This window comes from Procambarus clarkii, chromosome 75, assembly GCF_040958095.1.
Source record: "Procambarus clarkii isolate CNS0578487 chromosome 75, FALCON_Pclarkii_2.0, whole genome shotgun sequence".
NCBI lineage: Eukaryota > Metazoa > Arthropoda > Malacostraca > Decapoda > Cambaridae > Procambarus > Procambarus clarkii.
The window spans coordinates 26453557-26470903 of NC_091224.1; the positions used below are offsets into that span (position 1 = coordinate 26453557).

Consider the following 17347-nt stretch of genomic DNA (forward strand, 5'->3'; position numbering starts at 1 on the left):
GACCATCCAGACCACCGGCGGCAGACCCCTCTATGTCATGACTCTTCCTAAAGAAAGAATATTCTAGTGGGCTAGACCTGGTTACCATCAGGACCCCAGAGGTCGTCTCCACAACCTGGCCATGACTCTTCCTTGTGACCCCATCACTGTTTTCTCGGTGGTCCCCTTAACTGTTCTCTCAATGACCCATCATTGCATTCACCCGAGCTGTATTGGTCTTGAACCACGGACCACACGCGTGTGAGGCCGACGCTCTATCGACTGGGCTATGAGTATTCTTTCTGGGGGGAGCCCCTTTGGCTCCCAAGAGCTAACCAGGCTGATATGAATGTATTAGACCCTGGCATCAGTCAATGCACAGCGAGTTCTAGGCATACCATGAACCAGAACCTGGGCCCCCTGAGAGAGGCACGAGGAACAATGGCCTATAGAAACCCTCGTGTGGTAGGAAGCATTCTATGTCTGCCATCGACCGGGTTAGGCACCCAAAAAGGCAAGAGCCTCAAAACAAACCCCTATTCTGGTTAAAATATTGCTACTGAAAGTCAAACTAGTGGACAGAACTCTCCAAATGAAACCTTTGAGTGTACACATCCCTGGGGGAGCGGGGCTCAACTCTAGCAATTTGATTGGTAACTTTGGATGCCAGTTAGCAGTACCCTATGTACTCACCTAATTGTACTCGCCTAATTGTGCTTGCGGGGGTTGAGCTTTGGCTCTTTGGTCCCGCCTCTCAACTGTCAATCAACTATGTGGGCTTCCCTTAGCGAGATTACGTGACTAAAAGCCCTGGGAAACCTTGTGGGGGCTCTGGTCCGATGGATGCAACCCCTGGGTCCCCTCTCGCTTTGTGCAAGTTTGAAGGTTGCTCTGTCTCCTTGTCTCAGAGTGACACTCACTGTTTGTGCCTCCGTCATGCTACCTGTTGGGTCGGTGACACCTTTGACCCAGAGTCCTGTGAGTTTTGTTCCTTGTTTGTACTCAAATACACCCAGTCCACTGATCATTGTATTCAGGTGCAGGCAGCTTCGAGAGTTGCATGCTCTGTTTAGGTTGCTGTAGTGCGCTAGGTTGGTTGCTATCCCAGATGCTCCAAGACTGGGAGCCGGGGCCCTATAACCCTGGGGCCCGGGGTCATAGGGCCCTGGACTTGGGGGTGTTTGTGCACTTCAACTTTACTTCAAACTGCGCCCCCTTTTCCTTCCCCTTTGGTTGTTCATCCTGGTCCTTTTCCCTGTTTCTGGCTCCGAAGCGTCTGAGGGTTTTGGAGTCGGGGCAGGGTTTAGCTGGTGTTGAGACTCGGACAGTTTCGGGGGATACCCCTTCCGGTGTGGCAACGGAGGCATTCGAGCATGTTCCTCCAGCTGGAGCTTATGGGTCTGGCCAGTAGGCCCCCCTTTGTTCCTGCCTTTTCAGCTGCTCCTGCCTTTTCTTTTGAGGCTGGGGATTTGGAGGAATGCTCGGCACCGAGTCCTCATGGGGAAGTTTCCGTGAGCCAGAGGAGGGGTTGACTTGGGGGCCTTGGGCCCCTGTTGGACCCTGCTTGGGGTTTTGTGCTCTTCAAGCAGAGCTTGCTGTTACGGGGGGTGGGGTTTTCTTTTTCCTCCCTCCTCGTACGAGGTGGATTTGGCGTGAAACCCTCTCCGAGTTCGGTTCCGTGCTTCCTTGGGTTCTTCTGTCCCGTCCTTCTGGAGATTTTCGGCCTCCTGCATCCCACCTCTTGCAGTGTGGGAGGCAATTTGTGGCTTACTTCCTGCGCGACCCGGATTATGCCTCCATAATGAATCCTTCTTCTTTTCCTTACTGGGTTCGTTATGAGGTTCCAGAGTCGTCCTGGCATGCGGACTGCCACTTTTTCTCGTTGGAGACGTGGCATACGTCTGGTCCCACGTGCTTGAGTAGCACGAGGCTCATACGGTTGTCCAGGTTTTCCTGGGGGGGTGAATTTGAGCACCTCAATGCTTGTTTGTTCGCCCCTGCCCTTCCTCGGGAATGTCAGCAATGTGCAGGTTCCAATCCTCTTGGCTGCCCTTGTGGCCGAGGACTTGCGCTCCTATGGCCTGTTGGTATCGGTCTTGCGGTTCTTTTCTTTTCTCAAGCTGTCCTCGGACTGGCTTGAGGAGGACGTGAAGTGGGGGTGCTTGGGGCCAATCCTGGGTCTGGCGCATTGGTCTCGGTGGTGCATGCGTGCACCACCGAGACAGTCTGCTCTTTTCAAGCTGTTCACCAATCCTGCGGGATGAGGTGTTGCTGTATTTTGCTTTGCATGTTGGCAGGCAGTGCTGGCTACCTCCAAGGAATCCTCTTGGGCCCCTGGCTCTTAAGTTTTCTTCCCCTTTTTGTCCTTTGCTGTTTGCAGAGTCTGTGGTGGTGCAGTATTTGCAGGCAGCTTCTTTTAGTTGTCGTCCCATGTCAGACTTGTTGGTTCTATGTGGGGTCCGTGGGGTGTCTTTCCGGAAGAGTTGTGCCAGGTTTTCCCCCTGTCTTGGTAGGCCAGTGGTGCCAGTTTTGGAGCTGGCACAGCCTTCGGAAACATCTTCGTCTGGCCGGCGCGGTGATCGCTCTATGTGGAGGTTGGGATCACGTAAGGAGCGTCGGCCCTTTTACGGTTCGTCCCATTGACGTGGCAATGGGGGGGGGGGGTGTGAGGCTCATGTTGTTTGCTCACGCCTGGTCCTACAATTTATGGGCCTTTTGGGTCGTTTTGTGCAGCCTGCGGTGGCATTGGATAGCTCCCCCTGTTTCGTGGTTTGCGGGGCAAGCCTCTTTCCCCGTGCTCTGTTGGGTTATCTCAGAGTGGGTTTGCTTGGACGTAGTCGAAACAACTCCGTCCCTCAGGTGGTGGATTTCCCGCCTGTTTCCGGTTCCTAAATGATGCTGCGCGGACCTGCAATTTATCCTGGACTTGTCCCGTTTGAACCCTTGGGCCTAATGCCCCTCTTTTCGGATGACAATTCTGTCCCAGGTTCATTTCCTCTTGGAGCCATGCGTTTGGATGGTGTCCCTGGACCTCGGGGACATGTATTGGCACATCCCGATTCATCTGGAGTTTAAGGATTGGCTCAGTTTTATTGTGGGGTGTCAGGCTTACAGCTTCCATTAGGTTTGAATCTAGAACCTCACGTGTTCACACGCCTACAACAAGTCGTTGTAGCCCGTCTGCATCTATTAGGGGTTCGGGTTCTGACCTACCTCAACGATTGGCTGGTATGGGCTCCCAGCCAGTCCACGTGTCTGCTCAGGGATTTGGTTCTTTCCCAGCTCGCCGGATTCGGGTTCCTGGTGAACTGGAGGAAGTCCCATCTGGTTCCCTCTTAGGTTTGGTCTTGACTGGGTCTTGTGTGGGACTCTCGGACCGTTTCCTTGTCTCTACCTCCAGAGGCTCTGTTTCGGCTGCAGTCCTGCCTTCAATCTACTCCGCGAGTCTTCGCATCTGATCTTTTTGACTTCAGTCTATCACCACTTGTATGGTGAGCAGGTGGCTTCGTTGATTTTGTCCCACCTGTGTGCTTTGTCTTGGTGGCAGTATGAAGTTTCGTGGCAGTCTTTTCGTTTTTTCTTATCCCTTCGTAGGTTTAGTTCTGTCTCTGATGGAGTTGTCTTGTACTTCCTTTCATGGTTGTTCTAGGACCATCATCTTATGCCGAATACTGTTGCCTCGTATCGTGTGGCGGTGGCGAGCCGCTGCAGCTTGCGTTCGACGTTGATGTTACTTCTGCACCGTTCCTCAAGCAGTTTTGTACGTTGTTTCACCTCTGGCCTGCTCTTGTGCCACCTGAGCCATCCTGGTCATTGAACCGGGTGCTCTTTTGTCTCTTCTCCTCGGTTTGTGGTGTCCCCTTCGGTTTAGGATTGTTTTTCCAAGACTCTTTTTCCTGTTGGCATTAGCCTCTGGGGGTCGAGTCGGGGAGCTTCATGCTCTCCTCAGGTGCAGGGGATTTCTGCTCTATTGGTCCTGGTGATAGGTTTGTTCGGTTGCAGCCTTCTCCTTCTTTTCTGGCGAAGAATGAGACTGCTGCTTTCCAGAGGGGTCCTTGGGTTGTTGATGCTTAGTTGGTCAGGGTGGGGGTGCATCCTATGTTGTGTTTTGGTTGCAGCTCTGCTGTTACCTGCATGCCACGGCCTTGGTTGCCAGGGACGCACTTTGGGTTGACCCGGTTTACCTTCTTCCCTATTCCAGGGTTCGGGTCTCCCGGGTCGTCTGCAGGGTTATTCGGTCCATCCTGCCTGCGGTCTATCCTCGTGCCTATGATGTTTGTAAGTTTGCTGCACTGGCTGCCATCTTCAGTAACATGTCTTGGGCTGACATTCAGGCAAGGGGTTTTTGAAGGTCGAACAGTGTCCTGGCCGCTCGCTACCTTGTCAAGGTTCCTGGGCCTAGTTGGGCCTGTGTTGCATTAGTTAGAGGTTGCAGCCGGTTGTCTCGACTTTGCGTTGAGCAGCGAGTGCCGACTGCTTCCCCGGATAAGTTCCTCTCCTTTTGTCTTTGGGTAAGTAGCTCTAGGAAGCCGAAGGGGCTTCCTCCAGAAAAGCAGCGTTGAATGTAATGAAACGCCAGTTTCTAGGGTGAGATCCAGAGGCTCCCTGGCATCCCTCCCTCTCTCTGGTTGGCATTTTTTTGCGGTTTGTACATCCAGCCTCAGAACTGCTGGGTGGATAGCTGGTGCATGGGTCTAGGACTCCCGCTTCCCTCTACCAGGGAGGGGAGGAGGGGTTGTGCAGGCGACGACGTCGTAACGTATGCTCTTTTTCATTTGGGGGAGTTTTGTCCACTAGTTTCAGTAGCAATATTTTAACCAGAATAGGGGTTTGTTTTGAGGTGCTTACCTTTTTCTGCGGTGCATGACCTGGTCGAAGGCAGACACAGAATGCTTCCAACCACACGGGTTTCTATAGGCCATTGCTCCTTGTGCCTCTCTGAGGGGGCAGGTTCTGGCTCGTGGTCCCTGGTCGGTCTAGGACTCTATGCTCATTGACTGATGCCAAGGTTTAATACATTCATATCAGCTCGGTTAACTCCGGGTCTCACCCAGAAACTGGCATTTCATTACATTCAACACTGGTTTTGTTTTATACCCACCATTGTATTCTTAATGGTCCCCATCATTAGTGATCCCTATTCGTGATCCCCATTATAGTATTTTTGGTGACCCCCCTTCCCCATCACTCTTGTTGATAACACTTAGGATTATGTTCCTTAATTCTAGCTTGAATATACTGTATATTTTCTTGGTCTTAATGCACTGTCAAAAAAATCCTGGTAATATTCCCATGATCAGGTAATTATTACAATTTGTAGGTGGTTGTTAGAGATTTGCCGCAGCCCTACGGTCTGACGCTGTACGAGGATTATGTTTATTGGGCTGACTGGAAGACTGGTACTATAGAGCGTGCAAACAAAAGCAAAGGTGAAAACAGAACAAGAATACAGGTATGTGTAGACAGGTTTTATTACAAGTTGCTGTTGCCTCAGGCTTGAAATATTTTTTCTTCTGGTTCTGGGGTTTTGGTTTGAGATTTAAAAGAAATCTTATGTAGTTTTGTGTTTTGAAGCTTTGCATTAAAGGTTGATATTAATGCTGATATGATCAGATTACCCATCTGATTTTTTTTTTTTTTTTTTTTTTTTTTTTTTTTTATAAACTATGAGAGTATGGTCTCTCTCAAGATTCTCCCACAGCTGACTTGAATGGCTCATTGCAGTGCACTGATCTCGTGCACAAGCCCTATCTCTGTTAACCCTGGATAGAAAACTGTCATGTTGGGTGTCTCCAGGATGCCCACATAACCAGGAATACTTTTATAATATGGAGGCCGCTGTATGCCCAAGGGTAAATTAGATACAGCGGAATTAAGCATACTTGCCATAGGGTCAGTAAGTCCATAGCTGTAGGTGCCAAGCGTATGAGAGAGAGAGAGAGAGAGAGGCGCCCGCAAGGCCAGAGATAAGCTCTGACCTCTGGGGTCAATCTCAATAACAGCAGTGACACATTAGTGACGTGGTCATGACGTCACTATTCTACCGATCAATATCATTGGTTCTGGCACCTCTGCTACAATGCCACTGGTCAATTGTAGACCTTATGTTTGTGCTACCACGAGGAGCCCTGCATCCCCTTGCAAGGGTATTCATGTGAGGAAGTTCACATATGGTGGACGTGTCCTTCTGTCTATTCGGCCAATAGACAGAACACCGTCCATTCCTCACCGTCAAGTTAAACTCGGTGTCTTTTCGATATACCAACGCTCGCCCAAAATTGCGATCGTGAATATATTGTTTAGAAGCCTTCTAGTGACAAATCACCAGAGCGAAACAGACTGGTATCAGGTAACCCTTGGTGACAAATAGAGATGGTCTGTGAGTGACCAAGAGTGACTTAAGGAGTGCCGCTGCCTAAGTAATCTGTGTGTGACTTTTACCAGTGTACCTATATAGTACCATATAATAAGCCGACGCCACCCGCCACTCAGACCAGAGCGTGTAGCCGCCTCAAGCCGCCAGCCGCCACTCGGACCAGAGCGTGTAGCCGCCACCCGCCACTCAGACCAGAGCGTGTAGCCGCCACGCACCCTGCCTCACTGTACTATGTGACGTCACCACCGGTCACACCTTTACTCACTGCCAGTGCCATCAAGGGTGTGTCTGTCTGTTATGCATACAACACGCCTGTGGGGAAATCTGGCTCTAGTTTAATACTAATAAAATGTATAATTCTATGAATGCAAATAAAGATTAATTCTAAGATAGCTCGAAAGACCATAAAATATGTTAAATGAGAGAACCAGTGGCTTATGGATCTCTATGATTATATGTAATTAAATTCTATTATTCTATTCTGCAGTGACTGTAAATTCTATACATTCTAGAAGCAGCTTCCCATGACACATTTTGGGGGGTCTTCTATGAGGTTAATCTACGTGAAACATATATTATGTGATAATAATAATGATAATATGTATACACATAGATTATATGAAAATGCAATGCAAAAATCCTATTGCACGATAAAGATTAGTAATAAGTAATCAGTGCAATATAGTATGTATATGATTCTTTCACTGAGAACTATCTACAATAAGAGCTAATTAAATCTCAGCCGTGACAGAGGAACGTAGTTGACGTCTAGTCTCTACTACAGTCTGGAGTCGGCTCTGAGATAGCAATCATTGAAACACGTGACTGTAGTGGTCGCTGTGGTCTCGCCTACGCTGGTACTCCAGCTGAAATGCAAATATTATGTAAATTCCACTCCAAATCCTAGAATCATTCATTTAATAGTAAATTCTAAATGTATCTGGGGACCAGCGGTACACTTACGTAGGGTTTAGTGCCGCCAAACAACGTAACGAACAGGGAAGTAACTTAATTCTATTTTAAAGGCCTCTAAAAACTATTAAGGATATTAATCTTCCCTCCCGAATGTGGCATCCGTAAGATTGAAGTTGCAGGATCAGTCTGGAGTCTGTAGATGGCCAGATGCTCCTTAATTAAGACTAATCTTGATAAGAAGACTTCAGAACCCCTATGCAATGGTTGTTGTCTCGTGTGTCTCTCTCGCCAGTATGGCATCTTCTCTCTCTGCTCGAAAGTTGCGTATGCGCTTAGCTCCCAGTAGGGGTTCCCAGCATAAATTACTGTCTCCACTCCACTCCAAAACTAACCATTTCCAACTAATATTTTTATACTACAAATAACATAATTTGAATTGTCTTGCCTCATATAATTATTAAATATTCAACTATAAACCTCAACTTGTTGTTGTTCGTCTCCTTGATTGATGCCACACGTCTTGAAGTTAAAAATTCTTGACAATTTAAGTAACTTATACTAACACAATACTAAAATTAACACTTAAAATTACTGTACAGTTCATTAGGCAAAGTTAGTTTTCACTGTCAGCTGCGGAAGCCTCACTGGTTGAAGGCTCTTGGGTTGCCTGTGACGCCCACTGGTTGAAGGCGCTCGACTTGCCTGTGACGCCTCACTTGTTGAAGGCACTTGGGTTGCGTGTGCCGCCTCACTTGTTGAAGGCGCTTGGGTTGCATGTGCCGCCTCACTTGTTGAAGGCACATGGGTTGCGTGTGCCACCTCACTTGTTGAAGGCGCTTGGGTTGCCTGTGCCACCTCACTTGTTGAAGGCGCTTGGGTTGCCTGTGACGCCTCACTTGTTGAAGGCGCTTAGGTTGCATGTGCCGCCTCACTTGTTGAAGGCACTTGGGTTGCGTGTGCCACCTCACTTGTTGAAGGCGCTTGGGTTGCCTGTGACGCCTCACTTGTTGAAGGCACATGGGTTGCGTGTGCCACCTCACTTGTTGAAGGCGCTTGGGTTGCGTGTGCCGCCTCACTTGTTGAAGGCGCTTGGTTTGATTTTCGTACCATATAAGAATCAAGTGTTGCTTGCCTTCTGTGTTCACTGGCCAGTTGTATGATCAGCTCTTTTGTTCGCCTAAGGTACGGATACATGTTTCCAACCTCTGGATGAGCACAATTGGATGAAAAATTTATTGATCTGTCAACATAGGTCATGAGTACACTGTATTTTGTGGTCATTGGTGTTGGTTCTTCACTGCCTTCTTCATCCTCTTCGTCGACCTCACCAGTAATAGACTGGAGAATCACGTCTTCACTCATCACACCATATCCTGGGTCATTGGCATCTTGTTGAAGCCAATCAATCGCATCCTGTCCAAGTTTTTGCCGGCATTTCTAAACATTCCATGGATTTCATCTGTAAATCCTTCAAAATCCATTTCTGCATCCTCCTAATTTCTGACCATAGACATGAGGAGTTTTTTCCAGGAATTTTTCAAAGTCGATTCTTTTAATTCACTCCACACCTTGGCCCAGTTATAAATGGCTTCCTTTATTGTATAATTCTTCAAATTCTGATTTTTTTTTGTCCTGTTATCCACACAGTTCAATATCTTTCGGAAGAGGCAAAACCACCAAAACTTCGTTTAGCATCTTTTTGGTGTACAACCTCTTCGTGGCACAGATAATTCCCTGATCCTTAGGCTGAATGAGAGAGGTTGTGTTAGGAGGAAGTGCCATACACGTTATCTTGCCATCTTGTGAGGTTAACGTGTCAATTTTGGGGTGGGCACGTACATTATCAGGCAGCAGCAAAGCCCGAACTTCGCTTGGCCTTACTTTTAGTTTCTTAACTTGATAGGCACGAACTTCCCTGCAGAACACGTCATGAAATCAGGAAAGAAAGATCTCCTGTGTAAACCATGCATTTTGTGAGTTATAATATTTCACTGGCAGTCTGTCCATGCAATGTTGCAAGACTCTTGGTTTCTTAGATTTGCCAACAATTGCACACGTGATTCTGTCTGTGCCGTCGGCATTCGCACACATCATGGCCGAGAGCCTGTCCTTGTCGACCTTACGTCCTGGCACACAACCCTCACTCCTCATTGCTAGAGTTTTTTCTGGTAAACTCCTCCAATACAACCCAGTTTCATCTGCATTATAAATTTGATACGAATATAAATTATTTGCCACAATGTATGCTCTTAATTTCTGTTTAAATGGTTCTACACTGCTTTCATCTGCACTCAATTTTTTACCGACAATTTTCCTCTTCACAATATTGTGCCTACCCTTGAACCTTGCAACCCATACTTCACTCGCTTTGAAATACTTTATTGCAAGGCTTGCAGCAAACCTGCTTGCAGCATTTTGTATTTCTGGGCTGCGAATTGTCATGCCAGCTGTGTGGTGCTGGCGTAACAATTCATATACGGACAAAGCCATGATTATCCGGCCGACTGTCCGGATAGTGTAACATCGGCAGAAAATTAACCGGCCCCGATATTTTATCCGACCAAACCAGCTTTTATCCGGTTCCTGTGGCCATTTTGGCCGGATATTGTGATAACTTTATCCGATCATGATTTTAGCCGTATAAGGGCGTTTTCCGGATGTTCGAATCCCGGATAATCGTTGGGTTACAGTATATGGAAGGAAATGCGTTGTGACGAATATTTATGTCTCAATAAAGGTATTATGTGGCGACACCTCTCTTCTCGTGATGTAGTCAATTAATTTAGACGATATTAAATGAACGAGAAAATGTCTGGAGTGGAGATACAATTTATCATTATATTCACTGACAGCAAATCATGGCTGCATAAATTAATTCCAGTAAACAAGGATAAATTTATTAACGAAAAGTGAATCTATTAATAAATGCCTATCCTTAAAAAAAGACAAAATAGAGCTAGATTGTACTTGATATGTTAATATGAAATGTTTCTGGTGGCTAGCTGTTTGACGCAACATTTCCACGATTCTAAGGAAAATTACATGACACTCCACATCCTAATGCAATGAATTCTATATCACTAAACTACGGATTAGTAGTATCAGTTAATTATTACGCTTAGTTCAGGAAATGCATCTCGTTATACTAAGGATTAGTAAATGAGTATCAATTGAGTATGAAGCCTAATATAGGAAATACATCCTATTGTATTAGGGATGCGAAATAATTGCTGGAAATTTCCAACAACGCCCATCTATGCGAGTGCCCTCCGTGTCTAGTACGGTTTGTTGGGAAAGCCTGTCGTCAGTGGTCTCACGTCATAGGGAGCAAAACCAGCTGCCAGGCCACCTACGAGTTCTTCCATAAATGTGCACGAGTGAGTGAATGGGAGAAGTAGCCTACCTGTAAGTACAAGATCTTGTTTTTTTTATTAGTGTGTGTCTGTTTTTGTTGATCTGAGGGATCAACCGGAGTTCTCACCTTCTCATACCTGAAACAGGTATAGGTGGAGACTTAGACACCCGACGGTGTATGCGTGTTTATCACGACATTACACTCGTCTGTGAATGTGAGTTTCACATACACCACACATTTAGTTATTGTGTGACATAATTATTGTGCAGGATTGATGCCTGTCCCATTGACGGTGCCATTGTGATTTATTGAGCATCATTACTTGAGTATCCGCTTGGAACTCCTGTGACCCCTTTGCACACCGGCAGTTAGGTTTGCCTTGTTAATGATTGGCTGTCAATTTTGTTAAGTTAGTTGTTTTTCCACGAGTGGATCAGAATCGATTAGTCAGACGTCAAGAGTCTTGCTAATACAACCATAGCCTTTCTGATGCCAATTTAAAGTAAATCAAGCACCTTTTGTATTAGTGGTTAAGTTTGTAAATAAACTACTGTTGAGATTTATGCGGTGTTTCTGTTGAGCCACTTCTGAATACTGCCAACCATTTACTCAAGCCTTCAGCTCCAGGTGTCTTCAACGCCGAGTTGCCTATTATTCACTAAACTATAAATGTGATGAGGACCCTAGGAGTTGCTTAAAGTGTTTCAAGCATTGAGGAGATTCCAATGACCAACGTGAATCAGGACCAGGTGAGGCTAGTCTGGGAAGAGACCCTCAAGGACTCTAACGCAACCTTGCTCCCAGGCCCTGTACGGTTGCCCTTGTATTTTAACTGCTGGATTCCGACGGCTTCGTGAAGCGTCTGCCACATGTACATTGGTGACGTACGCATTGCAGTCGGGAAAGCTTAACCAAATTATTATTTTGTAGTCGTTTTATATTTTTTGCTTCTCGATTTATGTACCAATGCAATAATTTGAAATAATGTACATGCACGCATTGGAGGATTTACTTTATGGATTTTTGAGGTTGCACTGAATAACTTTACTTTCAATTGTGATAAGCACTTTTTGTAATTTGAGTGATAATTAAATGTGTGTTTTTGTTTATTTTCAGGGTCAGCTTGATTTTATTATGGATATTCTGGTGTTCCATTCATCTCGTCAGTCAGGAAAGAATCCGTGCTCGGTGGATAATGGTGGCTGTTCCCACTTGTGTCTGGCAGTGCCAGCCTCTAATGGTTCCCAGAATTATACGTGTTCTTGCCCGACCCACTACAAGCTAGACAGGGATGGCAAGACTTGCAGAGGCATGTCATCTTTTTTTATATTTTGTATACATATTTGGTATATATCCATTATAACAATTTATTATATAATTCCTTCTTATATTTCTGCCAGTAATATATAGGTTATGAGTGTAGAGGTATATATTGTTAGTAATGCAACTTAGCTTTTCATTTCATTAACTTCAAAGACTTGATGAATGCTTAAATAGTTTATTTCTTTTCGCAGCACCAACATCTTTCTTGTTGTTCAGTCAAAAGTCTGAAGTTAGCCGTCTTGTAGAGGATGCCAGCGAGTGCCCAACACTCATACTCCCCATTCACAGCATGCGTAATGTGCGTGCTATTGACTACGATCCAGTAGATCAATTGGTGTACTGGGTAGATGGCCGTGGACCCACCCTACGTCGTGCTCACCACAATGGCACGCAGAGTGAGGTATTTGTGAGCAATGCCATGGAGAAGATTTATCCCTACGATATAGCTGTGGAACCTTTCACTAGAGTCCTCTTTTGGTCTTGTGCAAGAAACAATGTGATAAACATAACCAAGCTTGATGGAACACAGGTCGGTGGCATCATTGGCCATGAAGGGGAGGACCAGCCACGTTCACTGGCAGTCCACTCGGTGCTTGGTCTGCTATTCTTTATAAACATGGTGTCCCCTCCACTAATTGAGCAAGCTCACATAGACGGCTTGCACCGTCGTAAGATCATCACGGAGGGTCTCACGTCTCCTTCAGCTCTAGCTGTCGATGCTCAGGACAATTTTTTGTTTTGGGCAGATACAACCACAAAACGGATTGAAACTGCAACAATCTTAGGAGAGGACAGGTAATGTGTATATGTATTTTGATTAGTTATACTGTATTATGAAAATGGTTTGTAAACATTATAATTTTTCTGTATTGGTTATTATGTTGTGGAACTGCTAGAGTTGGTTGAACGAAGCAGGATGCCCAGACAACAGTATAGCTAAACATTAGAATGAGACTACATGAAGCTATATCTTTAATAAATTCTATTCTTGGCATGTCTTAACAATTGGCTCCAGCATTGACATAAAGGAATAATTTACCAAGTAGATTAACCATTTTACTGCATGCACCGTGATATCATGGGGGGAAATGTGGGTGCATGCCTACATATCGTGTTAGTACAGTGGTACCTTAGCTTACGAAATTAATCCGTTCCCAGAGACAGTTTATAAGCTGAAAATTTGTAAACTGAAGCAAATTTTCCATAAGAAATAATGTAAGTTGAATTAATCCGTTCCACAGGCCCAAAAAATTAACTTGAAAGTAAATTTTATACCTAATTCACCCAAATCATCAGTACTAAAGTATATACAAGTTATTTCTTGCCTTTATTGATGATTCTTGTTGGTGTATGGAAGACGGTGAGAAGGGAGGGGAGGAGGAGAGGTGCTAGTGTTTGGAAGGGGAGCCCCTTTCCATTATAAGATCAGGCAGTGATGACTTCTCTGGGGTACTCTCTTCCCTATGTTTTGCCTGCATACCACTAGGACCCGGTTGTGATTCACTGCTTGTTTTTCTCACTAAAAATCTATCCATAGACTTGTTTTTCTCTTCATTATAACACTTGTCTGTAGTGAGGCATCACAGTGTCGTTAAAAAGATTAATGCAATGGCCTGCTACAGCTTGCTCTGGGTGAGTCGTTTCAACAAAAGTTTGCATTTCTTTCCACATTCTACACCACTTCTTAATTGTTGAGGAAGGGACATTCTGTACTGTCTCCTCCTCCCCTGAAGACATTTCCTCGGCTGCCTCTTGTTGCTGCTCCTTGTGAAGGGCTTGGAGTTCTTCGGTGGTCAGTTCTTCGCTGTGTTCCTCCTCCAACTCCTCCACATCAGCACCAACTCCAAGCCCAATTTGCGGCCCAGAGAAACAATTTCCTCACCAATAGGCACTTCAGGTTCAGGCTCAATCCCCTCAGTTTAGTTCTGAAACACATTCAGGCCACAATTTAAGGATTGAACCTTACCACTGGCTTTCTTGGGACCCATGGCGAGATATATAATAATAACTTTTATGTTCAAATACCAAAAAATCTGAAAACAAAACAAATACTTTACAAAGAATTCAGGCGAGATTGTCACTAGGCGGGAGGCACTGGTAAACTGAGGAGCGGTCGCCGTACCACCAGGAGCTTGATCAGCCGTACGCGTATCAACAAATTTCGTTTCCCGAGGCAAAGTTTGCAACCCGATTCGGATTTTATGAAGAAATTGGGCTCGTAACCCAAAACGTTTGTAAGCCAAGGTGTTACTGTACACTGGGGCCTTTACCTACGAATTTAATCAGTTCCCAGAGACGGGTCGTAAGTCGAAACAAATTTTTCCATAAGAAATAATGTAAATTGAATTAATCTGTTCCACACCCCCAAAAATATTGACTTACAATACATTTTATACTGAATAACGCTCATTTTGTACTAGCTACAATACAGTCCTGTATGTATATTTTACCTTGAAATGAGGACTCTTGTTGGCATATGGAAGACAGTGAGGAGGAGAAGTGTTAGTGTTTGGAAGGGGAGTCCTGTTCCATTATAACATCAGGCAGTGATGACTTTTCTGGTGTACTCTCTCTCTCTCCTACATTTTGCCTGCATACCACTAAGACCTGCTTGTGGCTCACTGCTTGTTTTTCTCACTAAAAACCTGTCTAGCGACACTTATTTTTCCCTACGTTGTAACACTTGTCTGAAGTGAGACATTACATTGTCGTTAACAACTTCTGCTCTGTTGAATCTAAGTTGAAATCTTAATGGGTTTGTAACTGTGCACTGTGTTAGATAATGTTCCAGTGGTCTGTCAGGCATTTCTCCAGTGTTGACATTTCCTCTCATCTTCCGGAAGCTGTAAGCCTATTTCCCATGCACATGGGTATCCAAGCCTGATGCGGCGTAAGTGTACTTCTTCTGTTCTGTTTTAGGGACTAGTTCCAGAACTAAGAGCCAGTTCTTGGTTTTTGCCGGTGACCTGACATGAGGTAAGGTTGGGGTGGTCAATTGACCCTGATGTGGCCAGTGACTTGATCTGAGGTAAAGTGGAGTGGCCATATGACACTTGTGTTGCAAGTGGTCTGGAATGACATGGCAGCGTGCTATTAATTGATGCTGGATTGGGGACTATACATGCAGTACTCATGGATAAATGAACTAAAAGTTGCAACGTCTATAGTTTCATCACAAAATCACGGGTCGGGGTCTGGTTCTGTTCTTCAGATAGCTGAACAAATTAACCCTACTGCATATGTAATGAAATTTCACCAGTGTAACCATGTACAGTATTTACATTTTTAACTCACTTGGACAATCAGAGCCTTGAACCTCTGGCCACATAAACTTTAGCCTTTATTTTCTGTAGTATCAGGCATTGCTCCTAGGTTAACCTACAGTACCTGATTGTTGACCAGACCACACACTAGAAACTGAAGGGACGACGACGTTTCGGTCTGTCCTGGACTACTCTCAAGTCGATTGTGAGAATGACAATCGATCTTGAGAATGGTCCAGAACGGACCGAGACGTCATCGTCCCTACAGTTTCTAGTGTGTGGTCTGGTCAACATATTTCAGCCACGTTATTGTGACTCGTCGTCTGCATACAGTACCTGATTCCTGAATGTTGAACCTTCATGAGGGTGCTAAATGGATTAAAATCTAATTTTTCTGTCAGAAAATATGAATTACTTGTGGAAATGGGCTAGTTTTATTTTGCTTCAAGACCAGTATTGCAAGAAATACAAATACAGTACAGTATCTGGAGCTTATTTAACCTGAGGTGAGATAATTCAGTAACTTTAATTGTTAGAGGAAACAGTGTGTCAAATGATAACACTAGAAGCAAATTTTCAACAGTTAGAAAGATAAGGACTTTCAAATTGCTACATGTTGAAATATTTAAGCTTGTTGTGATGGTGTTGGCAGGAAGGTGTTGGTGGACAAGAAGCTAGAGCAGCCCGTGGGTCTGGCTGTGCACGAGGACTTCCTCTACTGGGTGGACCGGGAGTTAACCCAGGTTGAACGCGTCAACAAGTTTACAGGACAGCAGAGAGAAAAATTACAAGGGCGAATATACTACCTTTCTGACATCATTGCTGTAACACCCGTCCTCTCTCAGGTGAGACAATGGCAACTTGTATGACATCATTGCTGTAACACCCGTCCTCTCTCAGGTGAGACAATGGCAACTTGTATGACATCATTGCTGTAACACCCGTCCTCTCTCAGGTGAGACAATGGCAACTTGTATGACATCATTGCTGTAACACCCGTCCTCTCTCAGGTGAGACAATGGCAACTTGTATGACATCATTGCTGTAACACCCGTCCTCTCTCAGGTGAGACAATGGCAACTTGTATGACATCATTGCTGTAACACCCGTCCTCTCTCAGGTGAGACACTGGCAACTTGTATGACATTATACATGCGTGGACACACAGGTGGTTATGTATATGCTCACTGGAAGGACAATTTGTATGCATCATACATGCATGGACATTTACACACAGGTGGTTATGTATATGCTCACTGGAAGGAAAATGTTCTCTGATGAAAATATGGTTGTGTACAAATGCCCTTATCATTCACACACATTCGTTCTATATAATAGTTCAGAAATGTGAACATATAGGACAGCTTATAATTTATTTTGTCAGTCATTTATGATGCTGTAAATTGTTGTCTTTTGGAGACTGACGTAGATGTTTTAGGTATACCTGTACAGTGGAACCTCGGTTCTCATACCTAGTTGATGGGGTTCTGAGAGTTTTTCTACTCCTCAAACCCGGCCCGAGGTCAGGCTTGACTTGTGAGAGTTTGGTCCACTAGGCTGTTGCTTGCAGCGGCCCGCAGGCCCACGTATCCACCACAGCTCGGTTGGTCCGGCACTCCTTGGAGAAAATGATCTAGTTTTCTCTTGAAGATGTCCTCGTAAGCCCCGGTTTTCGTAATTTTCAGTACTCGTAGTCAATTTCTCCAAAAAATTTGATTTGGTACTTGTTATTTGCTTCGGTGTTGGGAATTCATTTATACAGGCCCAGGTCCAGCAAGTGTGTGTCATCGCAGCGAGGCGCCCTCAGTTTACCAGCATCCTGTCGAGATAACCACCGCTCTTTGTGAAGAATTTCATTGTTTTTCTGCTCTTCTGTGGAGAGCCCCTTCGGCTCCCCGGAGCTATTCTGGGCTGATACGCATATATTAGACCATGACAACAGTCAGTCAATTGAGTTCTAGGCCTACCGGGGACCAGAGCCAGAACCTGGCCCCCTCAAGAGAGGCACGAGGAGCAATGGCCTAAAGACACCCTCGTGTAATTGGAAGCAGTCTTTGTCTGCCATCTACCAGGTCAAGCACCCAGAAAGGTGGTAATTCCAAAATAAACTTCTGCCGGTTAAAAATTGCAAAAGCC

The 17347-nt window shown here is 45.2% G+C and overlaps 1 protein-coding gene across 3 annotated transcripts in view; it reads left to right on the forward strand.

Annotated features, from left to right (window-relative positions):
- Nucleotides 1–17347, forward strand: part of arr (low-density lipoprotein receptor-related protein 6) — a 125484-nt gene that overhangs the window by 69785 nt on the left and 38352 nt on the right. For all 3 annotated transcript variants that reach the window (XM_069313409.1, XM_069313408.1, XM_045764209.2), the window contains exons 17-20: nt 5300–5431; nt 11742–11934; nt 12140–12743; nt 15864–16056. In XM_069313409.1, the coding sequence (XP_069169510.1) occupies nt 5300–5431; nt 11742–11934; nt 12140–12743; nt 15864–16056 (1122 nt within the window). The remainder of the gene's footprint in view (nt 1–5299; nt 5432–11741; nt 11935–12139; nt 12744–15863; nt 16057–17347) is intronic.